The following is a 23,568-nucleotide window of genomic DNA, read 5'->3' as shown; positions in this document are numbered from 1 at the left end:
GTAATTATAAACTGGAGGATTGATTGCTCTACAAGATTAGATAGTCCAGTTATTAGACCAAGCTTATCCATTCAGAACAGTCTAGCCTTAGAAGAAATACACTTGGTGATCGTTTTGAAAATTACATATAGTATATGCTACCATATTTCCTTTTTGGTGTCCTGTTATAATACAATGAACCGGGCTGAAGATGTTTTTAAGGAGTTATGACAATTGTTTTTTACTATACTTTTTCAATGTATGTAAGGGTTCAGGAACTTAACCCTTTTATATGTGGAGGAGTTACTGTACTCTCAGTGACATGGTAACGCAATGATGGCAATGTATAGCAAAAGGTACAGAAAGCAAAAACTTATTAAACCCTTATAACATATCAGAGGGTAAGAATATACATGTGAGCTACTTCACAATATATAAGATTGTGAATAATGATGCATAAATGGACAAAACAGCACTGTTGGAGTCACATAGATGAATAAGAGGCGCTTTGCAAATAGCAAGCTATGAGTTTTGAATGTGCAGTAGGCAGTTTCTTTCACCTCTTCTGTGTGACTTTCCATTTTACACTAAATATGCTAATTATAATTAATGAGAGTTGCAGAGCAAATATTTGTACCCTAAAGTTTTGGTGTCATGCAAGAATTTGGGAAGCAGTTGTTGCAACTCCAAAAGATATTTTCATCCCTAAATAGTAAATCTTTCCCTCTTTATTGTTTAAAGACTCCCTCTTTCTTGATTCATAATAAATTTCCAAAACATCATTTGAACTCATGTTTTGTTTGAAATAAGCCTTATTACAGTTTTTTTTCTAGATTAACATCAGGTTATATGTATATATCAGTTCTGAGGAACCTTCCTCTCTGCATTCCTTTATAGTTTTTTCTTCTACTTTAATGGACTTTGGGCTGATGAATTTATGTTTGCTATGAATAGTGACTTTAATAGTCATTATAAGAGCCAAAAAGAGAGAAACAATTGTTCAATCATATATCTATGTCACAGTTCTCTACCAGTCATACAGTAGATGTCCTACAGTATTGTGGTACAAGTTATTTAAAGTTCATGTTTATAATTTTGCTCTCTACACTCTGGACTCTGAGCTTAATAATGAAACTTGATCTGGCCTGTATACTATTGTGTCAATCAAAAGAGTGTTGAAAAGTAAGGATTGGGAATATTTGCACAGTTCAAAACATACTCCAAAGAAATCACAGATTATTATTCCAATTATTGCTTATTCTAGGTGCCCTCAAAATTTTTTCTCTCCCTAGATTTGTATGGTGATAATAGTGGTGGATTGCTGTACAATAACACGGATCATGAGCTGAATTCTGTAGAGTTAACACTGAGTAATGCAAACATAAGTGTCAGATCCTATAATGGGAATTATGAAGACATATTTAATGACAGACCTTCTTGGACTTCTTGGAACATCAACAACTTTTCATGGAATGAGTAAGTAGTATAAGGAATTGAGGTAGCTTATGCTTTTGGCTCATTGGTTAAGTTTCCTTTGATATACTGTTGTATGGTTATGAATTAAGAATAATTTATTTTACAGTACCTTATAAAAGCCTGGCAAGAAGAACAATTTAAGAGATGTAAGTCTAGAAGAATGTTACAGGAAAGTGACCTATCCTATTCTCTGTATGGCTGATGTCAAAAGGAAAGACGAGATTTGGGATGGGAATAAGGGGTATTAATTTAATTTTCAAGGATAAGAAAATTATTGAACACATTTAATTTCCTCTTATCATCTACTGAAGTGGTTAAAGAACAATTTTAACACCTTTTTATATTTGTGATTAAATTGATCTGTCATTTAGCATTTTTGCCCCTTCTTTGTCAAAATTAAAAAGATTTAAATGTCACTGGCAAGACTAAATTTTAAGTAAAATTATTTTCTGCTAATTTATAAAGTACTGTGATAAGTCCCAAGTATTTCAACATTATTAATTTCCTAATTACAAATCTTGTGTTTTTTGTGCATACTATTGTGTACTTCACAACACACTAGCTAGGAGATATTGTTCTTGAAAGGTGAAGAAGAACAAGGTATTCTGTTAGTTAGTTACAGTGTTGCACCTTTAATGTCAACAAACCTTACGTTTAAACCTTGATGAGCTGAAGCTAAAAAGTTGTTTCTAGTCACTGGGGTTGTGAGGAAGGTGCTTTCAGTAAAAGACAAGAATTGCATGTGTGAAACATGAATGTTTAAATCTTGTATGTGATCTTGAACTAACCATCTACTACATATACAGTCAATAATTGGGTGGATGGCTGAAAATTTTATAGTTTTTTCTTTTTGAAAATTTAATTGAAGAATATGTATGGTATCTTCTGTTGTCTACCCATCTAGCAGATGTCCACGGACTGTCTGCAGTTGAGTGTTTATCCAAGTGGAAAGTTTCCCTACCCAAAGTTTTTATATGAGTTGAAATTTTATACAATCAAAGCATTTTTTCATTTTAACAATAAATTTCTATGCTGAAAGCTTAGATTTCGATGCAATAAATAACTGTAGAAAATTTGTAAGTTGTAAGTGTGTGTCTTCCTGCTGACCTTGTATGGTCATGTTTTACTGGATTCGCTTTCTCTCTCATCACTTTTACGGGTTCTTCACACACTACAAATATGTTTATTGTAATAAAAGCACAAGTAAACAATAAGATACAAATATCTTTCTCAGAACTACTGATTAATGCTTATTCACTCAGTTGATACTGGACATAATTAAAAAAAAAAAGATGAGTTGGATTTAGCAAGGATTTGTTAGCATTCATTTTGTTAATCTCCATGTTAGCACTCGTTTTGTTAATTTTCATGGGATTTTCCTTTGTTCATACGCGGAACAAACCATCGGTTTTAACAACAGGATATTCTTCCAGCATCAGCTGGAAACCGGTTAAAACAATCGAAGATTGTAAAACAAGAAATCTGTGGCATGTGGCAACTCATGTGTATATGAGGTAGAAGCTGGTCACTGACTAGGCTTGGGACCTCTTGACGCGTCAGTCTTTCTTTGCCCCACCTTGAAGAGTAGTCTCACTTTTGTGCTCTCCTTGCCAAGCTGGTTTCTTTGTTAGCTTGTGATTTATTGGTGCCTTGCTTTCAGTGTGTGTTTGTGTGTGTGTGTGTGTGTGCATGTCTTTTATCATGGATGTCATCAAGAGTTCTAGGCCCGTCAATGCACGTGTCAGGCTAAGAGACATGTTTACCAACCATCCTCTGCAGCTGATGGACTCCATCCTGTAAAAAGACAAAAAAAATTATTTTACATTACCAAATTAAAAAGCTTATAAGAAATTTTATGAAGCATGCTCTCTTATTTCCAAACCTATAATCACACACTTGTTTTGGGAAGATTGACTTTATGGAGGAGTTATGGAGTTCCATTTGACAACGTCTGTGAGAGAGAGAGAGAGAGAGAGAGAGAGAGAGAGAGAGAGAGAGAGAGAGAGACGGGGTGTAATTGCTGTTAACAACTGAATTGGATGTTGGTGAGTTCTGGGTTGTCTGCTGGTGCTGTTAGTTGTTAGAGTTCTGAGTTTTAGAGGCATCTTTAGTCAGTCTTGAGTCTTTGGTGAGTGAGTCTTTGGTGAGAGCTGGTGATAGTAGTATTGGCAGCGGTGTGTGGAAAGTGTTGAGGGCATTGAAGTTATTTAAGTAGTGTGTTATCGGTTTGTTGCTGATTGTTGTTGGGTTTGATATTGGTTGCATGAGAGTTGCTGTGCTATGAGGTTTTTGTCGAGTTGTATGTGAGTTCCTGTTGGATTATATGTGAGTTGTTATGGTTGAAGGTTGTTGTTGGTGGGTGTGTTTTGCTTTTTTGTGTTGTTTTTTTGGGGGGGATTGTTTGTGCAGTGGTCTTGGGTTGTGGTTGTGTTTCTTTTTGTTTTCCTTTTTTGTTGTTGAGTTGTTGGGTTGTGGTCCTTGGGTTTTGTGTTGTGGGATTTGGTTCTTGGTTGTGGTCTTGTTGTTGATATCTCCGTGACCTCAACCGGCGGACAGCACAGCATAGCCCGGAGTATCTGGAGTGGTTGGTAAGTACGTGTGTTTTGTGTTTTTTTGTTTTTGTCCTGCATGTATTTTGTAGTGTAAAGAGGAAAGTGTGACAGAGGGTGAGTTTGGCAGCTGGATTGATTAGGTTTATGTTGGTGGGGGGGGGGGGGGTTGTTATTGCCACTTGTTTTTTTAAGCTTGTGATCCCGCCACAAATTGATCACTCAGTGTAGATTCTGCTACACATCCTAGATATTAAAATCACTGTGGTTAATTGCCAGATATTCAGATCCTTTTTCTGTTGGTCTTCATTGCAAGTCTGGATGCTTTCAGAAATGAATTGCATGATTTAATAGAATACTTCTTTGATAAAGATAGTAGATAATAATTATCTCCCTTCCTTTCATGGTATGATTTGGACCATTGGGTTTTTGGAGTATGCACTCTACAGCTGTCAGATATACCTACCTATCTATTGACTTTTTACATCTGTATAAAGACTTAATCTGTCCTACATTTTACCTCTGGTGCCCAAGGTATGGAAAGGACTTTTTTGTATAGGGGCTGTGTTTGTAGGTATTCACCTGGATTTACATCATTCTGTTTAGTTTCAATAGAAGTGGCAGTTTGCTGAGGAACCTAGACATGGCTGTTTGTGTGGGCATTAGCAACTTATAATCTTCATGTTCTTGAGGATTTTCTAATGTGAGCTTTATGTAAGTCCTCCTGCCAGCCTTGGGTAGTCAGACTGAACATTTTTTGGTGATTTAATGGGAAGTCATGCCTTTCAGTATTGCGCAAGACTAGGTCTGCCCTCATCATATGGTGTCTAACTTAGCAAGTGGCTCTTGTCTCTTTAGCAAATTATGGCCTATCCTTTTATGCCATCTCACAATTTTGGATGGTTACTGATGTATTTATAGTTAAATAACAATGATCCATCCTCAGTTACATCAAGTTTTTTAATAACTTTGTTGTTCATTTATGGGACAAACCTTGGTCTTAACGTAGGGATATATCTCTGGTGCAAGCTGGAGTCCGGTTGAGAATAACTCAAGGAATTGGTGACAAAAGGCATCAGCCAATAGAGGAGTAGGAGTTATGCAACCTACTGTACCCAACTACACATCATCACACTAGTTTTTCTCTAACCACCTTCATAGCAAGATGGTTTAGTGCCCATTTTTTTCAAGAAACTGGTTATTTTGTTACTTCCTGTCCATATATTACACTTTAACACTCTAGTTTTTTTCTTTTTTTGTGTGTGTTTTCTGTGTGATATTGATGTCCTGGAGATGGGAACAACCCTTGTTCCTGTTACTTATCTTCTTGGACTAGAGACCCACATCCCACTAACGTTTGCAGTGTAAGCACCCCTTGTTCCGTATGTACTCTTTGGTCTCCTGGTCTTAGAGGATCCTACCAAGCCTCAGGCAATAGCACTCTCTGCGGACTTCACCTTTGCTGTCCCTTTTTCACATCCCCTGTTGTTGGCTGTTGATACCTCAGAAGTACTTAGAGGCACTCAGTAGTTGGATGGCATGAAGTCTAGTGTATAGGCTGAGGGGAAAGATGATCCCCATACCAATTGGTTGGAATTTAGAGGAGTATTTTGTCACCTCTTCCATTCCAAGCCTTATGTATGACACTTGGTTGTCTATCTTGTAGTAGGAATTCTATAGAGCAGTACCTCCAGTAAAATTGCTAAGATTGCCAAAGGAACTTAACCCTTAAACACCGACTGGACGTATTTTACGTCGACATTTTTTGTCTCTCGGGTGCCGACTGGACGTATTTTACGTCGACATACAAAAGTTTTTTTAAAAATTCGCGGAAAAATACTTTTAGGCCTACCAGCCGAAAACTCTTGAATCACGCGCCTTGGGGGATGCTGGGAGTTCACGGATCAAGGTGTTGTTTTGTTTACAATCGTTACGCAGGCGCGCAAGCGCGAATTTCTTTCTTGCCGCACTAAAAAGTATCTGTGACACATCTCGGAAATTATTTCGTCACTTTGACATAATTTTTTTACCATTTTAAATTAGCCGTTACATGTAGTATTATATATGAAAATGTGCGCATTTTTATGTAGAATACAGCAAAAAAATACTCATGATTGTACCTTTTATCAGTTTTGAGATACAGGCGGTCCCCAGGTTACGACGGTTCCGGCTTACGACGTTCCGAGGTTACGACGCTCTTTCTTAAATATTCAATGGAAAAATCTGTCCTGGGTTACGACGCTTGTTCCGAGGTTACGACGCTGACGCTTCCGACGCTCCGAGTTAACGACGCTTTTAAAAAACGCATACTATGATAAAAATCCTTTATAGTTTAGCACAGTATATTAATAAAAATAAGTTTCTGGTTAGATTACAACAAAAATTTTGAGATTATGATGATTTTCGACACTTTTTATGTTGTATTTTTCTATGTTTTTTAGTGACGCCTCATATGCGGAACTAGTTTCCGAGCGAATGAATACATACTAGTTTACATATAACAGTCCAAAAGCGCAAATAATGAAAAAATCATTGCTTGTTTCCAGTAATAATAACAAAACGAAGTTTCTGGTTAGATTACAACGCAAATTCCAAGTATCCAAGAGAGACATTATCCAGTAATTTGATCAGAGAGAGAGAGAGAAGAGAGAGAGAGAGAGAGAGAGAGAGAGAGAGGAGAGAGAGCGTCTTCCGACGCTCCGAGTTAAGGACAGAGAAGTGTTCGTTTCGTTGTTTAAACGGCCTCTGACTCATGCCAGTAAATGTTTTGTTTGATACTTTAATAATATAAGCCTAATTTAAAGATACGTTTACTTTAATTAGTCTATATGATACGTAAATAGTAATCAACTGTTCTTGTAGCCCTCAATATTTGGCAAAATCGAAGTATCCAAAGAGAGACATTATCCAGTACGTAATTTGATCAGAGAGAGAGAGAGAGAGAGAGAAGAGAGAGAGAGAGAGGAGAGAGAGAGAGAGAGAAGAGAGAGAGAGAGAGAGAGAGAGAGAGAGAGACGCTTTGGCAACAATGGTCTCGGGGGTTTTTATAGCTTCCTTCTGCTTGATGATCGTGGATATTGTAGAAGGATTTCGACCATACTCGTTTGCCAAATCGACGATACGAACGCCACGTTCATGCTTTGCTATAATTTCATGTTTTGCTTCATCGAAATCATTTTCTTGGGTTTTTTCTTATCACCTGCTTTGTCTTTAGCTTTAAGACCCATGGTTAATAATAAAATAGACAAAATAACACGAAAAATAGGCGCAAATACAACGAACTAAACAACGACGTGTGTTAACATGCAGCACCAACAAACAAACAGACTGAACGCCATTATCGGTCGCCTATACAACTAACACTCATCGCAAAATCGTATCTCAAATATTTCGTTGTATATCAAAGCTTGTATTTTCGCAAATTTTCTGTTATATCTCAAAACATTCGTATATTAGGGCAATCGTATGTCAAGTTTCCATTGTAATTTGATCAGAGAGAGAGAGAGAGAGAGAGAGAGAGAGAGAGAGAGAGAGAGAGAGAGAGAGAGAGAGACGCTTTGGCAACAATGGTCTCGGGGATTGACGTAACGTTTATTTTCTGAACAGATAGGACAGAGAAGTGTTCGTTTCATTAAACGGCCTCTGACTCATGGCAGGAAATGTTTTGTTGATACTAATATATAAGCCTATTTAAAGATACATTTACTTTAATTAGTCTATATGATACGTAAATAGTAATCAGCTGTTCTTGTAGCCCTCAAGATTTTGCAAAATCACTCCAGGTTGTACATAAAACTTCAAGAATGTAGTGTCACCAGAGGATTACAATAGTTTTTACCTTCAAGAACCAGCATTCTTTTATGAAAATAACTCCAGGTTGTACATAAAACTACAGGAAACAACATGTAGTGTAACCAAAGGATTACAAGTAAGGTTTTTATAACTTTTTATTAGTTTAAGACATATTTCCAAGCGTCGTTCCGGCTTACGACGATTTTCGGCTTACGACGCGTCTCAAGAACGGAACCCCCGTCGTAACCCGGGGACTGCCTGTATTTTCATATAAATAACGATAAGTGCCAAAATTTTAACCTTCGGTCAACTTTGACTCTACCGAAATGGTCGAAAACGCCAATTTGTAAGCTTAAAAAACTCTTATATTTTTTAGTAATATTCAATCATTTACCTTAATTTTGCAACTAATTGGAAGTCTCTAGCACAATATTTCGATTTATGGTGAATTTATGAAAAAACTTTTTCCTTACGTCCGCACGGTAACTCTTCCGAAAAAAATCATACATGCGATTGTGGTAATGTTTGCACCATTTTAAATTAGCCGTTACATAAAGTTTTATATATGAAAATGTGCGCAATTTTATGCACAACACAACTAAAAACAACTCATGGTTGTAGCTTTTATCAATTTTGAAATATTTTCATATAAAAAATGATAAGTGACAAATTTTCAACCTTCGGTCAACTTTGACTCTACCGAAATGGTCGAAAAACGAAATTGTAAGATAAAACGCTTATATTCTAGTAATATTCAAGCATTTACCTTCATTTTGCAACAAATTGGAAGTCTCTAGCACAATATTTCGATTTATGGTGAATTTATGAAAAAAATAACATTTTCTTTACATCCGCGCAGTAACGCTTCCAAAAAAATCATACGTGCGATTGTGGTAATGTTTGCACCATTTTAAATTAGCCATTACATAAAGTTTTATATATGAAAAGGTGCGCAATTTCATGTATAATACAACAAAAAATAGTTGAAGGTTGTAGCTTTTCTCATTTTCGAAATATTTGCATATAAATCACGATAAATAAAAAAAAACCACGTTCGGTCAAATTTGACTCTACCGAAATGGTCGAAAAACGCAATTGTAAGATAAAACTCTTACAGTCTAGTAATATTCAGTCATTTATCTTCATCGTGAAACAAATTCGAAGTCTCTAGCACAATATTTAAATTTATGGTGAATTTTTAAAAAAACTTTCCTTCCCTCCGCGTGCGGATTCTATGCCACAAATCTCCGAAATGCGTAAGTCCCATTCTCAGAATATTTGCTCTGTTTCATATTAGGCATTTCATAGAGTTTTATATATGAAAATGTGCGCAATTTAATGTAGAATAAAACGAAAAATATTTGAAAGTTGTAGCTTCTCTTATTTCCTAAATAATTGCATATAAAAAAATATATATAAAAAAAATTCGACATTTGGTCAACTTTAACTCGTCAGATATGGTCGAAAACTGCATTTGTAAGCTAATATTCTTACAGTATAGTAATATTCAATCATTTGTCTTCATTTTGAAAGAAATTGGAAGTCTCTAGGACAATATTTAGATTTATGGTGAATTTTTGAAAAAATTATTTGTTTACGTCCGCGTGTTACGAATTCATGCATTATTTTGTGATAATATTTTCTCTGTGTTGCTTTTATCGTTTTACAATGTGTTATATACCAAAATGATCGCAATTTAGTGTACATTACAACGAAAAAAAAGTAACTTGTTACCTTTAACCGTTTTGCGCACAGCGCGATTTAAATACAATTATATATGAAATTTCATTTTTGCGCTATCATATATCGCATTATTTATATATGATAATGATATTTTTTTCATTTCTGATGGTTGCATACTAAACTTCAGGCAATGACAAAAAAAGGAGCCAAAAATGAACTCTTAATCTTGAAAACTAAGCGCGCTGTGATTTTTTGAAAAAAATATTTTTTCCGCTTCCGCGCTCACTCTGAAACGTCTCCGGCACACGGGAGACATTTTTTTTTTACCGCTTCGGCGTTTAAGGGTTAATATATTGCTGAATTCCAGGTACTTATATTTCAGCAATCAGGGAAGTAGCTGACTCCTCTAGTGAGCTGGGACATCCCATACCTGCTAGTGGTTGCTTTGCCAGGGAATGTGCAACTTTGTATTCTGCTAGTGTTCTGTGACTTTTAAGGCAGAATTCTGGTTTAGCTACACATTTTTGGGCTTTATAACCTGGCTTGAAACCCCCTTTCCTCAAACTGGCATTTAGTAAAGTTTAGACGAAAGACTGGTTCAGTGATCTTTGTAGCCCCTGTAGGTTTTGGCAGACAATAGATTCAATTCTTTGACCCTAGCTTGTGGGCATGTGTGGAATGGAGCCGGATAAATAGGTTTCAGGCATGACCCACAATCAAGAGAATATGAAAGGTTCATGCTCTCTTAATGGGAGTTTTTAAAAACTGCATCCTTGCCTGCAGAGTTGTGGCAAAGGTTGGAAGGCCACCTGAAATACTTGGAAAACTAGTTTCTCATTCCTGTTTCAGATCAGAATCATTGCAACTGTAATTGAACCAATATACTTATTCTGCAGATAAGCTGGACAACCTTTTCTTTTCCCTCTGTCAGGGTCCAAGCAGACCTAGCTTGGTGGCTAGACAAGCAAAACCTGAGAGTTAGCAATCTCCTATCCCATCTTGCCTTGTGGATACCTCATTACTGCACCTCACATGGTGCATTGTAGGCATTATTGAAGTGTCTGTATCATCCCTAGCTGCACCCACTTTTTACCAATGCTTTACTGCTATTCCCACTTCCTCTCTTCAGTTTTGCTGTCCAACTCTTCTAACTTATGTGTTACCTCATAGAGCGTCTGGGCATCCCCCCCCCACAAGTTTCACCATTAGATCCTTATACTTCATCTCTTATTTTCTGGATCTTTCTATTTTGCTGTCCAGTTACTCCAACTCCTTTTCTATTTTGCTGTCCAGTTACTCCAACTCCTTTTCTATTTTGCTGTCCAGTTACTCCAACTCCTTTACACTGCTTAAACGCTGAATGACTAAAAGTGCCCAGCGCTTGGCTTGTGTCTTAAATTTCATAAAACCAAATTAAAGTAGAGGGTTGTTGCAAAAGAGCATTTTTTACAGGACAGCAGTAGGCTATACCCCTTTCATGGTCATTTTAGTTGTTGAATATGAATGTGTTTTGTTTAGGTAAACTATTTTTATGACTACGTATGTAATTTTTTGTCATTTTCAGATTGGAAACTTCTGTAAACTTGACTATAGGATTTAATGACACGTATGTACATTCCATTCCAATTCTACTGAATCTTCTTAGCAACTCTATTTTGAAGTGAGTAAATTTGTTCATTTGCTGCCTTTCATTTTTAGTTTGAAATATTTAACACGAATTATATTATTATAAAGATTTATGAGAACTGTGTGTTGATTATGATAATTAAAATGGGGCCTGAATTTGATACACTTCTTGAACTACGATCAAGATTAGCTATTCATATGACTTGTTTATGTTTGAAAATTAAAATCCATTTTTTTTGCCAGTTCTGCAGGAGTCAACAAATCCATCAGCTTGGCATCTCAGCTGCTGCCAATATTTGAAACATCAGCCTCATTTGATTTGGCCTCTTTCTTTGCACCCATGATGATTGGCTTCACTTTTACTATGATGCCAGCTGGGCTTGGCATTGAGTTGGTCCAGGACCGAGAGGTTTGTTAATACTGTATACATGTTTTCCATCTTTGTTGTAATGTGATGTGTAACTGATAGTGTATTCATTAGCTGTAACAAGTACAAATTTAAGAAATAAAAGTTGATAACATTGTAGAAGAGGTAGAGTATTACAACATGAGATGTAGGATTGGGGAAACCATTATATCATTTATGTGACATTATGTTCACACTACAGTGTTTGGCAATGTTGGTGGGCTGTCCCACCACAGGGTAAAGCTATTGGGTATGTATGTGATGTTAGCCACACCACTGCGTAATGATTTTGCTTAGTTATGGGTAAGGGTAGTTGAGTGGCTTGCCTGTATACTCTCAAACCATTACTACCTTCTGGGTACTTCTGAGAGTGCAGACAAACTACTGATTAGAAACCTCTAAATTTGGGAAAATTATTTTAGAAAGGATATGATTTAACACACTGTCAGTACAGTAAGTTCAACATATGCACCTTCAAAAGCACACTGACATTCCGTAATGCCCCACTACTAAGTGAAATGGTATATTACGTAATTAAAAAATGTATACAGTCAACCCCTCGTATTCATGTTCTCGAGATCCGCAGACTTACCTATTCTCAGATTTTTCTTTGGACCTTAACTAACCATTATTCACAGGAAATTTGCCCATTCACGGATTTTTCTGATAATAATAATACTCACTAATTAGTGTATTTTGATGTTATTTTCATGACTAAATAAATTTTTATGATACAAAAAAGATTTACTAATTTTCAAATATTGATATTGATTAATACTGTATTAGTACCAAGTTTAATAAGATTAAATATCATATAATAAAAATAATAATTCTCTCTCTCTTTTACAGAGATGTATGATTTTTGTATGATATATGATTTACTAATGTTCAAATATTAATGTTAGTGTAAACAGCATTAATATCAATTCATTAAAGAAAATACTATATAGTGAATTAGTAAGATTTTAGTTTATAAATTTAAAGATTATGTAAGAATGGAGGAAAATCCATTTTACCCTGCATCTTTCTTTTTAGATCCAGGTACTAAGCTGAGGTCCAGAGCTGTCAAATATGTCAAGTAATGTGACAGGAGAGGGGAGCGTATTGTGTTGCCGACTAACGTTCTCTCTCTCTCTCTCTCTCTCTCTCTCTCTCTCTCTCTCTCTCTCTCTCTCTCTCTCTCTTACTGAGATTAGATAATTTTTATGGTACATGTATATATAATATGTATATTAATATTTTCAAATACATAATAATAATAATAATAATAATAATATGTATATTAATATTTTCAAATACATAATAATAATAATAATAATAATAATAGTAATAATAATAAATAATAATAATAATAATAATAATAATAATAATAATAATAAATAATACTAACAATAATAACTGTAATTACAAAATTCATGTGATAGTATTTTAAAGAAATACAATAATCTGTCTATTTCACTCTTTTAAATAAGGATAACTCTCTCTCTCTCTCTCTCTCTCTCTCTCTCTCTCTCTCTCTCTCTCTCTCTCTCTCTCTCTCCACAAGATACGTATGTCATAGTGGTAACTCTCGCCCTCTCTTTTGGCTGGAAGTGAAGTGTTAGAAGTACGTATAGTATATGTGTATATCTTTAAGGGTACTACAGTACTACATTTTATGATTTAAAATAATAATTTACAGTACTAATTTTCAAATAATAATTTACAGTACTAATTTCCAAATAATATTAATTTTAATGAGGTTAAACAATAACAGTAAAAAAATTTTCTCTCTCTCTTGCTGTCTCTTTCTTACGTATGTTTATTTTTGTAGGTATGATAAATAATTATTTACCTAATAACTACTTTTCAAATATTAATAAGATTAATAAAAGAATTAGTGATTCTTAGTCTAATAAAAGAAATAGCAATTCCCAGTCTTCGAGAAAGGAGGGCGGGGGAGTAAATGACAGTTTGGTATACGTACTGGCGGGGAGGGAAAGGAGTCGTAAGGAGTTATTCTCTATCTCTCTCTCTTCATTATTATTCTCTATGTCTCAGAAATAATTAATATTTTCACTCTTGATGGTCAGATACTATATGATATTGCTGATTCAATACTCTCTCTCTCTCTCTCTCTCTCTCTCTCTCTCTCTCTCTCTCTCTCTCTCTCTCTCTCTCTCTCTCTCTCTCTCTCTCTCTCTCTCTCTCTCTCTCTTATTGGCTGTATGTATATATTTTCACTGGTAAAATGTTTAAGATGACCTTTGAAATTATATTAATAATATAATCTCAAAGATTATTTGAGTACTAGTAGAATAGTAATTCAAGGTATATCTGAAGTAGGATGTTATTTAAGGTATACATTTGGTATTTGATCTTTCAAGATAGGCAGTTATAAGGCAGTTATTAGCATTTTTCGAGGGGATTCTAAGTATTCATGGGTTTTAACTATTTGCGGGAGTCTGGTAAGCATCCCCCATGAATACGAGGGTCCACTTTATGTGCTAATACAGCAAAAGGGCTTTCAGCTGCCACATTAGATTGTTACTTTTCAGAAGTAGAGGAAGACAGTCCCTTGCTTTCAGTAATTCACTGACCAATACAGGTTTAGTTTATAGCTTTTACTGTATCCTATATAAACATTGTAAAACTAAACATAGGAGAATAGTACATCCTTTGATTATATATTATTCAAAAAAAATTTACCAGTATTCATTAAAAATATAATGAACAGTATCATTCTAATATCAGTTACCCATGCTGTCCAAAATCACAGTATTATTAGTCAAAATGGCAAATGCTGACCCTAGGACATTATGTACTGTTTCAAAGCTGGGACTCGTTTAGTACCTTCATTCTGCATAGTACTACCTAAATAGGGGTCAGTGGTAAGACTATCTGGCCCAAGGCTGGATGACATCAACTCTAAATGAAACAAAATTGATGCATGTAAAAAAAATGAATGTTATGGATCATGGGTTTATGAGGTCTCTTGAAAATTAGGTATTTTGCACATATAATCGAAGGGATGAGGAACAGTTGGTCAGAAAAGTGTTAGATGTGAAAGTAACAGAACAAAATTCTGTAGTGCAGGCAGGAAGATAATGTAAAATAGAATAGATGAAGACCTAGACCTGATGGGAGTTAAGGCTGGAGGAAGGGACAGAAGGAAGTGAAAGCATTGGGATTAACTGATGTAAAGTATATTTATTTTGATGGTACATAGTGCATGTTATTGTATAGACCATTAGGGTTCCAGTAAACTATGCTTTTCTTTAAATTTTCTACAACAAGAACTATTGTGTTAAAGAAAACCTTGAAAGTTTATACAAATTCATAAATTTTTGTGAATTCTCAACGTAAAATTTAAAGGAAAGAAACCAGTACTATGAAGAAATAACAAAGTCAACAAAACTGAACCAAAGCTAAGAAGAGTAATGGTTAGAACCTATTTATAAATTTTCTTGTACAAGGTTGTATGCATTTTGTACTTGTATAATTAACAATTTATGATTAATGAATAAATTTTTTGTTCATTTACACAAAATTAAAATGAAGGAATTGTGGTTATTAAACAGAAACTGTTTTAAAATTTATATTTTTTCAGACAAAGATCCGTGATCTGCTACGATTAAATGGTGTTGGTTTCCACATGTATTTTCTCTCGGTGTTGTGTGTGATGATCGTAATGTATGCCATAAACTACATTGGGCTTCTGATAATCGTAGCTGCATTCAATCTTTCTTCGCTGACAGTTCCAGCTGCATTTACTGCAATTGCTGTGCTATACTTACTATACATGCCCTGTGCTCTTTTGTATTCTGCTGTCTTTTGCTACATTTTTGACAAAAGTGAAACGGCCCGACAGTTCTACCCCAGCATAGCCACAACAATCGGTTTTATTGGTTATACTGCTGTGTCTGTTGTTGACATGAAAATTGGTGGCTTCTCAGATGAAGAAAATCCAGCTTTTTACACACACATTGCACTGACAATCTTAATACCTCATTATATACCTTTTGGCATTTTGTATTATGTAAACAGGGTATATTTGCTTTGTTCAGCAAGTCTTACCTGCACTGTTCCTGAAGCTAGTGCCTACCTAAGCCCAGAAATCATCATCATGTTTATTATGGTCTTGATTGATATTCCTGTGTATTACTTCTTGTTGAGGTTAGCAGATGCTGTCAAGCAGGGAGGAAATTGGAAGGAAGCCTTTTGGATGAAGGTTAGTTACAACTTTTATTTTCTCTTTTACTTATAAACAAAAACAACTGTCTCTATGAAATCTTTCCTTTGATATGATGGATCCCTCTGTGGTCTCAGTTGTGGAATGTAATTCAGTATAGCATGATATCCATAAATCATGAAACTCAGTTATTTACTCAAGTCACATTAATGGCATTTCCAGGGGTCACCAAGGAAGGTTCCAGATAAGGAGTTGGGTATTGATGCACCCGTTGGTGAAGATGATGACGTGTGTTCAGAACGAGCATTGGTGTCCGAAGCCTTACTTAGAAATGGAGAAGTTCCTCCTGTTCTTATCTATGTGCGATATATTTGTGTTATGTTTTCAGATTTTGTTTATGCTCTTGATTGAATAAGCATTATCTTTATGAAATTATAGAAATAACTTTTTGTATAGAGCATTAAAGAAACAAATTACATTGTAAACAAAATGTAATAAATGGAATTTCTTTTTGGTGTTTTCATTGAAAAATGTAGTTTAATTTATTCTGGAAGGCTTTCATTATTATTTTACAAGTTTTTTCTTCCATAGGATTTGGGTAAAATATATACAAAAGGAAAACAGAAGAATCCTTGCAAACGTTCAAATGGAGAAGAAACTAGTTTTGTTGCACTGAAGAGTGTTTCTTTAGAAGTTAAGTCAGGACAGGTGTTTGGCTTACTTGGCCCTAATGGTGCAGGAAAAACTACAACCCTAAGCATAATGACAGCACAAGAGAGTCCCTCCAAAGGCCAAGTAAGTATAGGTTAATTGTAAATTCTGTAAAGTGAATGGCTGAGCTTAAAAATGCCATGGCAGTTAAACAGAAACTTAGGACAAAGGAGATGTTCTTACTAAGGTTAATCATGGTTATATATAGTATCTGAAAAAAATATTCTGTAAAAAGATCTTGCTACCCTGAAGGATGAGAGATTTCCTTCAGAGGTATTAGACCACTGATATCTGTCAAACACTACTGTCACACACTACCCTCACTCAGTGTAAAGATTATTTCACTGATTCTTCATATATCTCTCATTACATCTTTTCAGTTATGGTGTTCTCATGTCACCTGTGTGTTTTGTTATTTATTCATCTCATGATGTTCCTTGAGATTGTGTTGATCCATGCAGCAAAATACTTCTTGAAGTATGTCGCACTCGGCACTGTATAGGATATTGGGAATTAATTCCATTTGCTTTGGAGCTAGCAACATTGCTTTGTACCTCATACTAATTATCCATTCCCTTGTCCTATTCCTAGCCATTATTAATGATATAAGTGCAGGCAGCCCCCGGTTAATGACGGGATCCATTCCTAGGGCTTGACAGTAACTGAAAATCGTCGCTGACCAAAATTCAAAAGTCTACAGGTGCCACAATCTACCTTACGGTGCCCTAGACTGGTTAACAATGCCTTAGACAGTGTCACGGCCAGATATTTTGCCCTAATATGTATTAACTTTAATGAAAATGTGGAATTTCATTATCATTAGTGTAAAGTTATATAACAACTGAACAAAAACTTGTTTTGCTACAACAACCGAACCAAATCCTTGCATTTCAGTCATTGTACGATAGTAAAAAATTACCATAGTGATGTTACAAATGACATTTATTGAGTAGAACAGGACAGATGTTCAGCTACCTCAGGAGGTCTTCGTCAGTTGTATACCAGGGCAAGTGGGCCATCTACTGTGATTGGTGTCGTCAGTGGGGTTTCTCTCCACTCAGAACTTCTGTTCAGTGGATAGTGGACTTTGTGATCTTCCTCAGAACAGAGAAATGTCTTTCTGTCTGCTATCAAAGGCTAAAGGGCTGCCTTGGGATTAGTTCTACATCTGAATGTGGACATTTCTTCATCCTGGGTGATCTCTATGTTGTTCAGGAGCTTTGAGCAGTCTTGTTCACCAAGGGAGCTCAGACCTACTACTTGGGACCTTACTCTGGTTCTGAGTAGTCTCACTAGACCTCCATTTGAACCATTATGTCGATCATCAGACAGGGAACTGACTTTGAAAACAGTTTTCTTTCTGGTTTTGGCTTCTTCTAAAAGAGTAGGAGAGCTCCATGGCCTTGATTATGATTTAAAACACACCAAGGGTTGGGGGTCCGTGTCTTTGAAATTAGTTCTGGAATTCATGACTTAAGACTCAAAATCCCATGCTTTCTTACGTCTTACTTTCCACTCTCTCCTAACAATTGATTCATATTGCATCTGTGAGGTTTTCCTCCTGTTACACTTCAAACCTTTTACTGTCAACTTCCTTTTCGGTGCTGAATGACCTCATAGGTCCCAGTGCTTGGTCTTTGGCTTAAACTCTATATTCAGTCAGTCAAAATCACTCAGTTCACAATGACAGATTTGCCTCATTTTTTTTTTTTTTTTTTTCCCTTGAGGAATTTGTTGACTATGATCTTCAAGAATTATTGCTTTGTCTCAACAGAACACTGCTTTGTTATCTAAAATGGACTTGCCACCTCAAACCTAGGTGTCGTAGACTTTATTAGTACAGCGTGAGCCAAGAAGGAAGTGTCCAAGAATACCATTTCATTTTGGCTATCTGAGGTGATTAGGCAAGCCTACTCCTCATTTTCAAGTTTTGTCACAGATACTGTGCATGCAAGAGCACACGGCATCAAAGGAATAAGTTCCTCCCTGGCTTTTAAGAACTTATTTGTTCATAGGATTTGAATCTTGGTTCCTGGCTACAGGAAACCACTTTCACTTCCTTTTACCTATAGGATATTGCCCACAGGTCCTTGGACACTTTGTCCTTGGCTCTAGTGGTGGCTGCCCAACAAGTTGTGCATGCATCCTTACTGTTACAGCGCTTTTTTTGTTTCATACAATATATGAATTTGCTTCTCAGTAGTGTACTCCTCTCTCCAGCAAGGGGAGTGAGGAATGGTGACAAACCCTTTGCTTTTGGCCAGCATGTTTTTTGCTTGAACAGATATAGTTCTCTTTTGTCTTCTATGTATGCAATAAATCTGGACTTGCTACATTTTATTTACTGCCAGGGACTGAGTTTTAGATACCCTTATATCTGGCCTCTCACTGACTTAGACCCTCATCTGTAGAATGTTCATTTCTAGGAAGAGTGGTCAGGTGTACCAAACATCCAGTTGGTTCAAGATTCTCAGAAGGTTTGTTCCGCATATGAAAAAGTGACAATTTTTTTTATTAATTTATATTTTTCAAAGCTAACAAACCTAAGTTCTTGATATTGACAGCCCACCTCTAGCTGCCCCTCTTGTAATCCTGGGTTGGAAGAAAGACCAAATGCATCACAGAGTTCAAGCGTGGTTGCTGTCTAGCTTCCACCTCATCTACGCCTTAGATGCCAGATGCCACAGATTCCTTGCATGTACAATTTTTTATTGTTTTTAACTGGTTTCCAGCTGGTGCTAGAAGATTTATCCTATTGTTTAGACTTCAGGTTTGTTAGCTATGAAAAATGCAAATAAATTAACAATTTGTCATATTTAAATACTAACAGAAATAATTTTCACCTGTTCAGTTACCCGTTTTTTATTACAACTGTGCTGAATCAAACTTGTGGAATGAAATATAGTATTATAATTGACATTAATAAATGCACCCCTTCATTGGATTAAGATTGACATATCAGTTAGCCTTGTGATAATTGCCTAACTATAATCTAATTTTGTTAGGTACAAATCTGTGGGACAGATGTTACTTCCAGTCTATCTGAAGTGTTTAATGATCTTGGATACTGCCCCCAACATGATTCATTGTGGAAAAATATAACAGTTGCAGAACATATAGCATGTTTTGCATCTGTTCGAGGAGTGAAAGAGGACCAAGTAAAGCCGTAAGTATACTGTACTATTGTCTTTTCAGCTTCTTTTATGTTATCTTAAGGTTGTGGACGATTCTTTGATAAAATTTTTTTGCTATTTCAAGTTGGAAAAAATTTTTGCAGGTTAACTGAACTGTACCTGAAAGGCCTGGAGATAATGGAACACAAAAAGAAGAAAAGTAAAAATTGTTCAGGAGGAACTAAACGCAAGCTCAGTTACATTTTAAGCATGATTGGTAAGTCCTCCATTTGGTTCAGTTTCATCATTTTAAGGGAAGCATTGATGCCATAAGGCCCCATCATAAAGTAAATGACTGTTTCAACCTTATAATTGAAGGGATTTGCTGTAAATTTTTACCACTTATTCCACAATTAATAATGAAGATTCTCTAATGGGGAAATTTAGAAATTTAACCTCTTAAGTTCATTTGGTTTGCAGTTGAAAAAATCATGTCGTCACTTTTCAAAAGTAACGTCAAATTAAAAGTTGCACAGAAAGCGATCTTCCCAGCGATAAAATAAAGATTTATACTACAGTGGACCCCCTGTATTCGCGGACTCACACATTTGCAGATTTCTCTGTGGACCATATCTACTCATTATTTGCAGGAAGTTCATGTATTTGCATTATTTTAGTTTGAGAAATATCCACAAATTCCTGGTTTTTTTTATCAATTTCATCATAAAATGCATGTTTTGTGATAAAACTATTAAAGAAACCAGGTATAATAATTTTTAATGAGTTTTTCTTAAGTTTTAACTAACAAAATAGGCAGTTTTAAGCATTTTTATAGGGGTTCTAAGTATTCGTGGATTTTAACTTTTCGCGAAGGGGGCCTGGTATGCATCCCTGCGTGTTCGTAGGGTTCACTGTACATAGTTATGCTACACTCAGTAAAAGTTTAATTGAATATGGTTCAGTCTTCTCAGATAAATACGCTTTTAATTTTTAAAAAATGTTTTGAGAAGACAGGAAAATAAAAATAATTTTGGAGTTTCAAGAGAATCCAGACAGAATCTGGACATCTAGAGCAAGTTATCCCTTTACAGTATCATTAAAACATGTTTTCTCTTATACTTCCCATAGATAATGTTTTTTTGCTAAAGAAACATTATTCCAGGTCTTTTCTAATTTGCACTTAATTATTTTTCAATAACTAAAGTTAGTTCCAGTTCCAAAATCCTAATGCAACCTAGTACATACTCAGAAACACACCGTTAATTTGATGCTTTGAGTTCACTTTAAGAGAGCCTTTAGAATGGTGTGTTGACCCTCAAAAGAGGGTTTGGATGAAATATCTGAAAGTTCACAGATCAAGCAAGAAGGAAATAATGTACAGGCTGCCCTTGGTCAGCAGCAGGGGTTCCGTTCCTGGCCTCCGACGCTAAGTGATTTTCGACGCTAAGCAATTTTAAAACCTACGGCCGCTATACACCTTCTTTCGAAATTAGACCAGTCAAAGGCGCTGTACAGTACATTATAGCATTATAAATAATGTAAAGTGAAAAAAGCCTAGCTTTAATCCTTTGGGTGTCTAGAGTATGTAAAGATATAATAAGGTTTATACAGTGTACAGGTAGCTGTAGTGTTTAAGTTACAATAATTCGTCTTACAATAGTCCGATTTTATGAGACCAAATTACAATAGCCTAACATTATCCCATCTTCTAGTTACATAAGTTCAATAACAGCAAAAGAGAATGATGAAAGTATGGTTTTAACGTTATACTCGTTGGTGAACGTGTGACAGCCATGAACAACCGAACGAGAAACGACATTTTTTTTTTTCTAAGTACTACCGAAGTGGATAACATCCGTTTGGCTTGTATTTCAACCATCGTACTACAGTGCACTATTGCTGTAGTTTTTATAAATGGCGTTATGTAGAATAGAACTGAGATATCTTAATGTAATAACTTTATTTGCTATAGATCAAAGATCAATGTACGTAGATCAAAGATGAATCGGGAAATATACAGTTAAATTTAAACCTAGTTATAACTGAAGCTGAGAAATGTTGAAGCTGCTAATGACTATTATCATACATTGGCAACAAGGATAAAACTCCAGTAACGTATGCCATCAAACACAACCGTAGATAAAATTGAGATAAAATCATTTTAATCAAAACTACTGTGCTTAAAAGAACACAATTTACTGTTGGTTTCACGCTGAATTAAGATAAATAACGTAAAGTTCGTATTACGATTATATAAAGGAGAATTGCGAACGGAATCACATAATTTTTTTACACACTAAACATACTGCCAACGTAATCTGTTAACGAAAAAAAAGTTGTTGACATTCACAACGAGACATATTCAACTCGTATTTCCACCTAAAAACATGTTGTACAGTGGTACCTCGAGATACAAAAGGCTCAACTTACGAAAAACTCAAGATACGAAAGCAAATACGAAAAATTTTACGGCTCTACATACGAAAATTGATCAAGATACGAAAGGTTGTTGCTGTAAAGTCTGAGATTTGCCGGACCACTGATAACAATTTTGAAACTTGTGCGCCGCCAGCTGAGTAGACTCGCCACCATCCTCCCGCTCTCCCATTGGTTCCTGATGCTAGTCACCACCATGAGATCCTTCTCTCCTATTGGTCAGCATCCCTCCCATGATGCATCTACGCAGTGGCGTGCTTTTTTGGCCACACGGTAGCAGCATCATTTCTATACGCACGCGGTATTTATTTGTTCTAACAATTTCGTTTATTAACGTAAATTCGTTAGTGATTTCGTTGTAGTATACTTTATCGTGTTGTGTGAGAACTTTGCTACATACGTATATGTACTACACAACATAATTACGTACAGTATATACGTAGTCATGGGTCCAAAGAAAGTTGAAATTCACGGAAAGAAGAGGGTGCTCTCTTTGGAGACGAAGATGGAGATTATCAAGAAGTATGAAGCTGGTATGCGATTGAGTGTGATCGCCAAGGAATACGGCCGAAATCCGTCGACAATAGGTACCTTCCTTAAGCAGAAGGATGCCATCAAAACAGCTACACCTTCCAAGGGCATCACTATTTTGTCTAGCAATAGGACCCACGTGCATGATGAAATGGAAAGGCTTCTTCTTGTCTGGATAAAAGACAAAGAAATCGCTGGCGATACGATAACCGAGAAGGCAATCTGCCACAAGGCCAGCGCTATTTTCGGCGATTTGATTGCCCAGGCCGAAGACGACGGAGGAGAATTGACATCAACGCCAACCCCAGACTTCAAGGCTTCGCATGGGTGGTTCGAGAAATTCCGTAAACGGACTGGCATCCACTCGGTGGTGCGGCATGGGGAGGTGGCCAGCTCGGACATGAAAGCGGCCGAAGCCTTTAAAAAGACATTCGACGAGATGATGATCAAGGAAGGCTACAGTTCTCAGCAAGTCTTTAACTTTGATGAGACTGGCCTTTTTCGGAAAAAAATGCCTCGTCGGACGTACATCACGCAGGAAGAGAAGAAGCTACCCGGGCATAAGCCTGTGAAAGACAGGCTTACGCTCGCACTTTGTTCGAACGCCAGTGGGGATTGCAAGGTGAAGCCCCTACTTGTCTATCATTCGGAGACTCCTTGAGCCTTCAAGGCTCACAAAATGCTTAAGGAGAAGCTTCCAGTGATGTGGAGGGCTAATGCGAAAGCCTGGGTAACGAGGCTTTTGTTCACTGAGTGGGTAAATCTGTGTTTAATGTATGACACTTACCTGGCAGGTATATATATACCTACTGTTCCACCTGGCAGAAATTTTCAAATCTCGCGGCAAACGCTAGTAACCTATTAGTAGTTCAGGCAACCACCACCCCGTTACCGTGGCGCTAGCGCCAGGAACCGTTCCCACTTGGGCCAGATTTTCTCTGCCAGCCGAACCGGCAACATTGTTGGTGGTTCCCTGCTAGGAATTTCATTCTCGTTACTGATTTTTCATGGATTTTTGGTATCGTACTTGGAAACGTTAGCTTGGCATTCGCTTTGGATTGTTCTTTAAATATGTCTGACACTGGTAGTATGTTT

At 36.2% G+C, this 23,568-nt stretch overlaps 1 protein-coding gene across 3 annotated transcripts in view; it reads left to right on the top strand.

Moving 5' to 3' along the window:
- LOC135200079 (cholesterol transporter ABCA5-like) overlaps positions 1-23,568 on the top strand; it is a 271,083-nt gene that overhangs the window by 208,298 nt on the left and 39,217 nt on the right. For all 3 annotated transcript variants that reach the window (XM_064228374.1, XM_064228377.1, XM_064228375.1), the window contains exons 20-27: positions 1,272-1,455; positions 11,044-11,139; positions 11,349-11,514; positions 15,101-15,721; positions 15,905-16,042; positions 16,274-16,477; positions 19,399-19,559; positions 19,671-19,783. In XM_064228374.1, the coding sequence (XP_064084444.1) occupies positions 1,272-1,455; positions 11,044-11,139; positions 11,349-11,514; positions 15,101-15,721; positions 15,905-16,042; positions 16,274-16,477; positions 19,399-19,559; positions 19,671-19,783 (1,683 nt within the window). The remainder of the gene's footprint in view (positions 1-1,271; positions 1,456-11,043; positions 11,140-11,348; positions 11,515-15,100; positions 15,722-15,904; positions 16,043-16,273; positions 16,478-19,398; positions 19,560-19,670; positions 19,784-23,568) is intronic.

This window comes from Macrobrachium nipponense, chromosome 26 (genome assembly GCF_015104395.2).
Source record: "Macrobrachium nipponense isolate FS-2020 chromosome 26, ASM1510439v2, whole genome shotgun sequence".
Taxonomy (NCBI): Eukaryota; Metazoa; Arthropoda; class Malacostraca; order Decapoda; family Palaemonidae; genus Macrobrachium; species Macrobrachium nipponense.
This window is presented reverse-complemented; position numbering and strand designations above follow the sequence as displayed.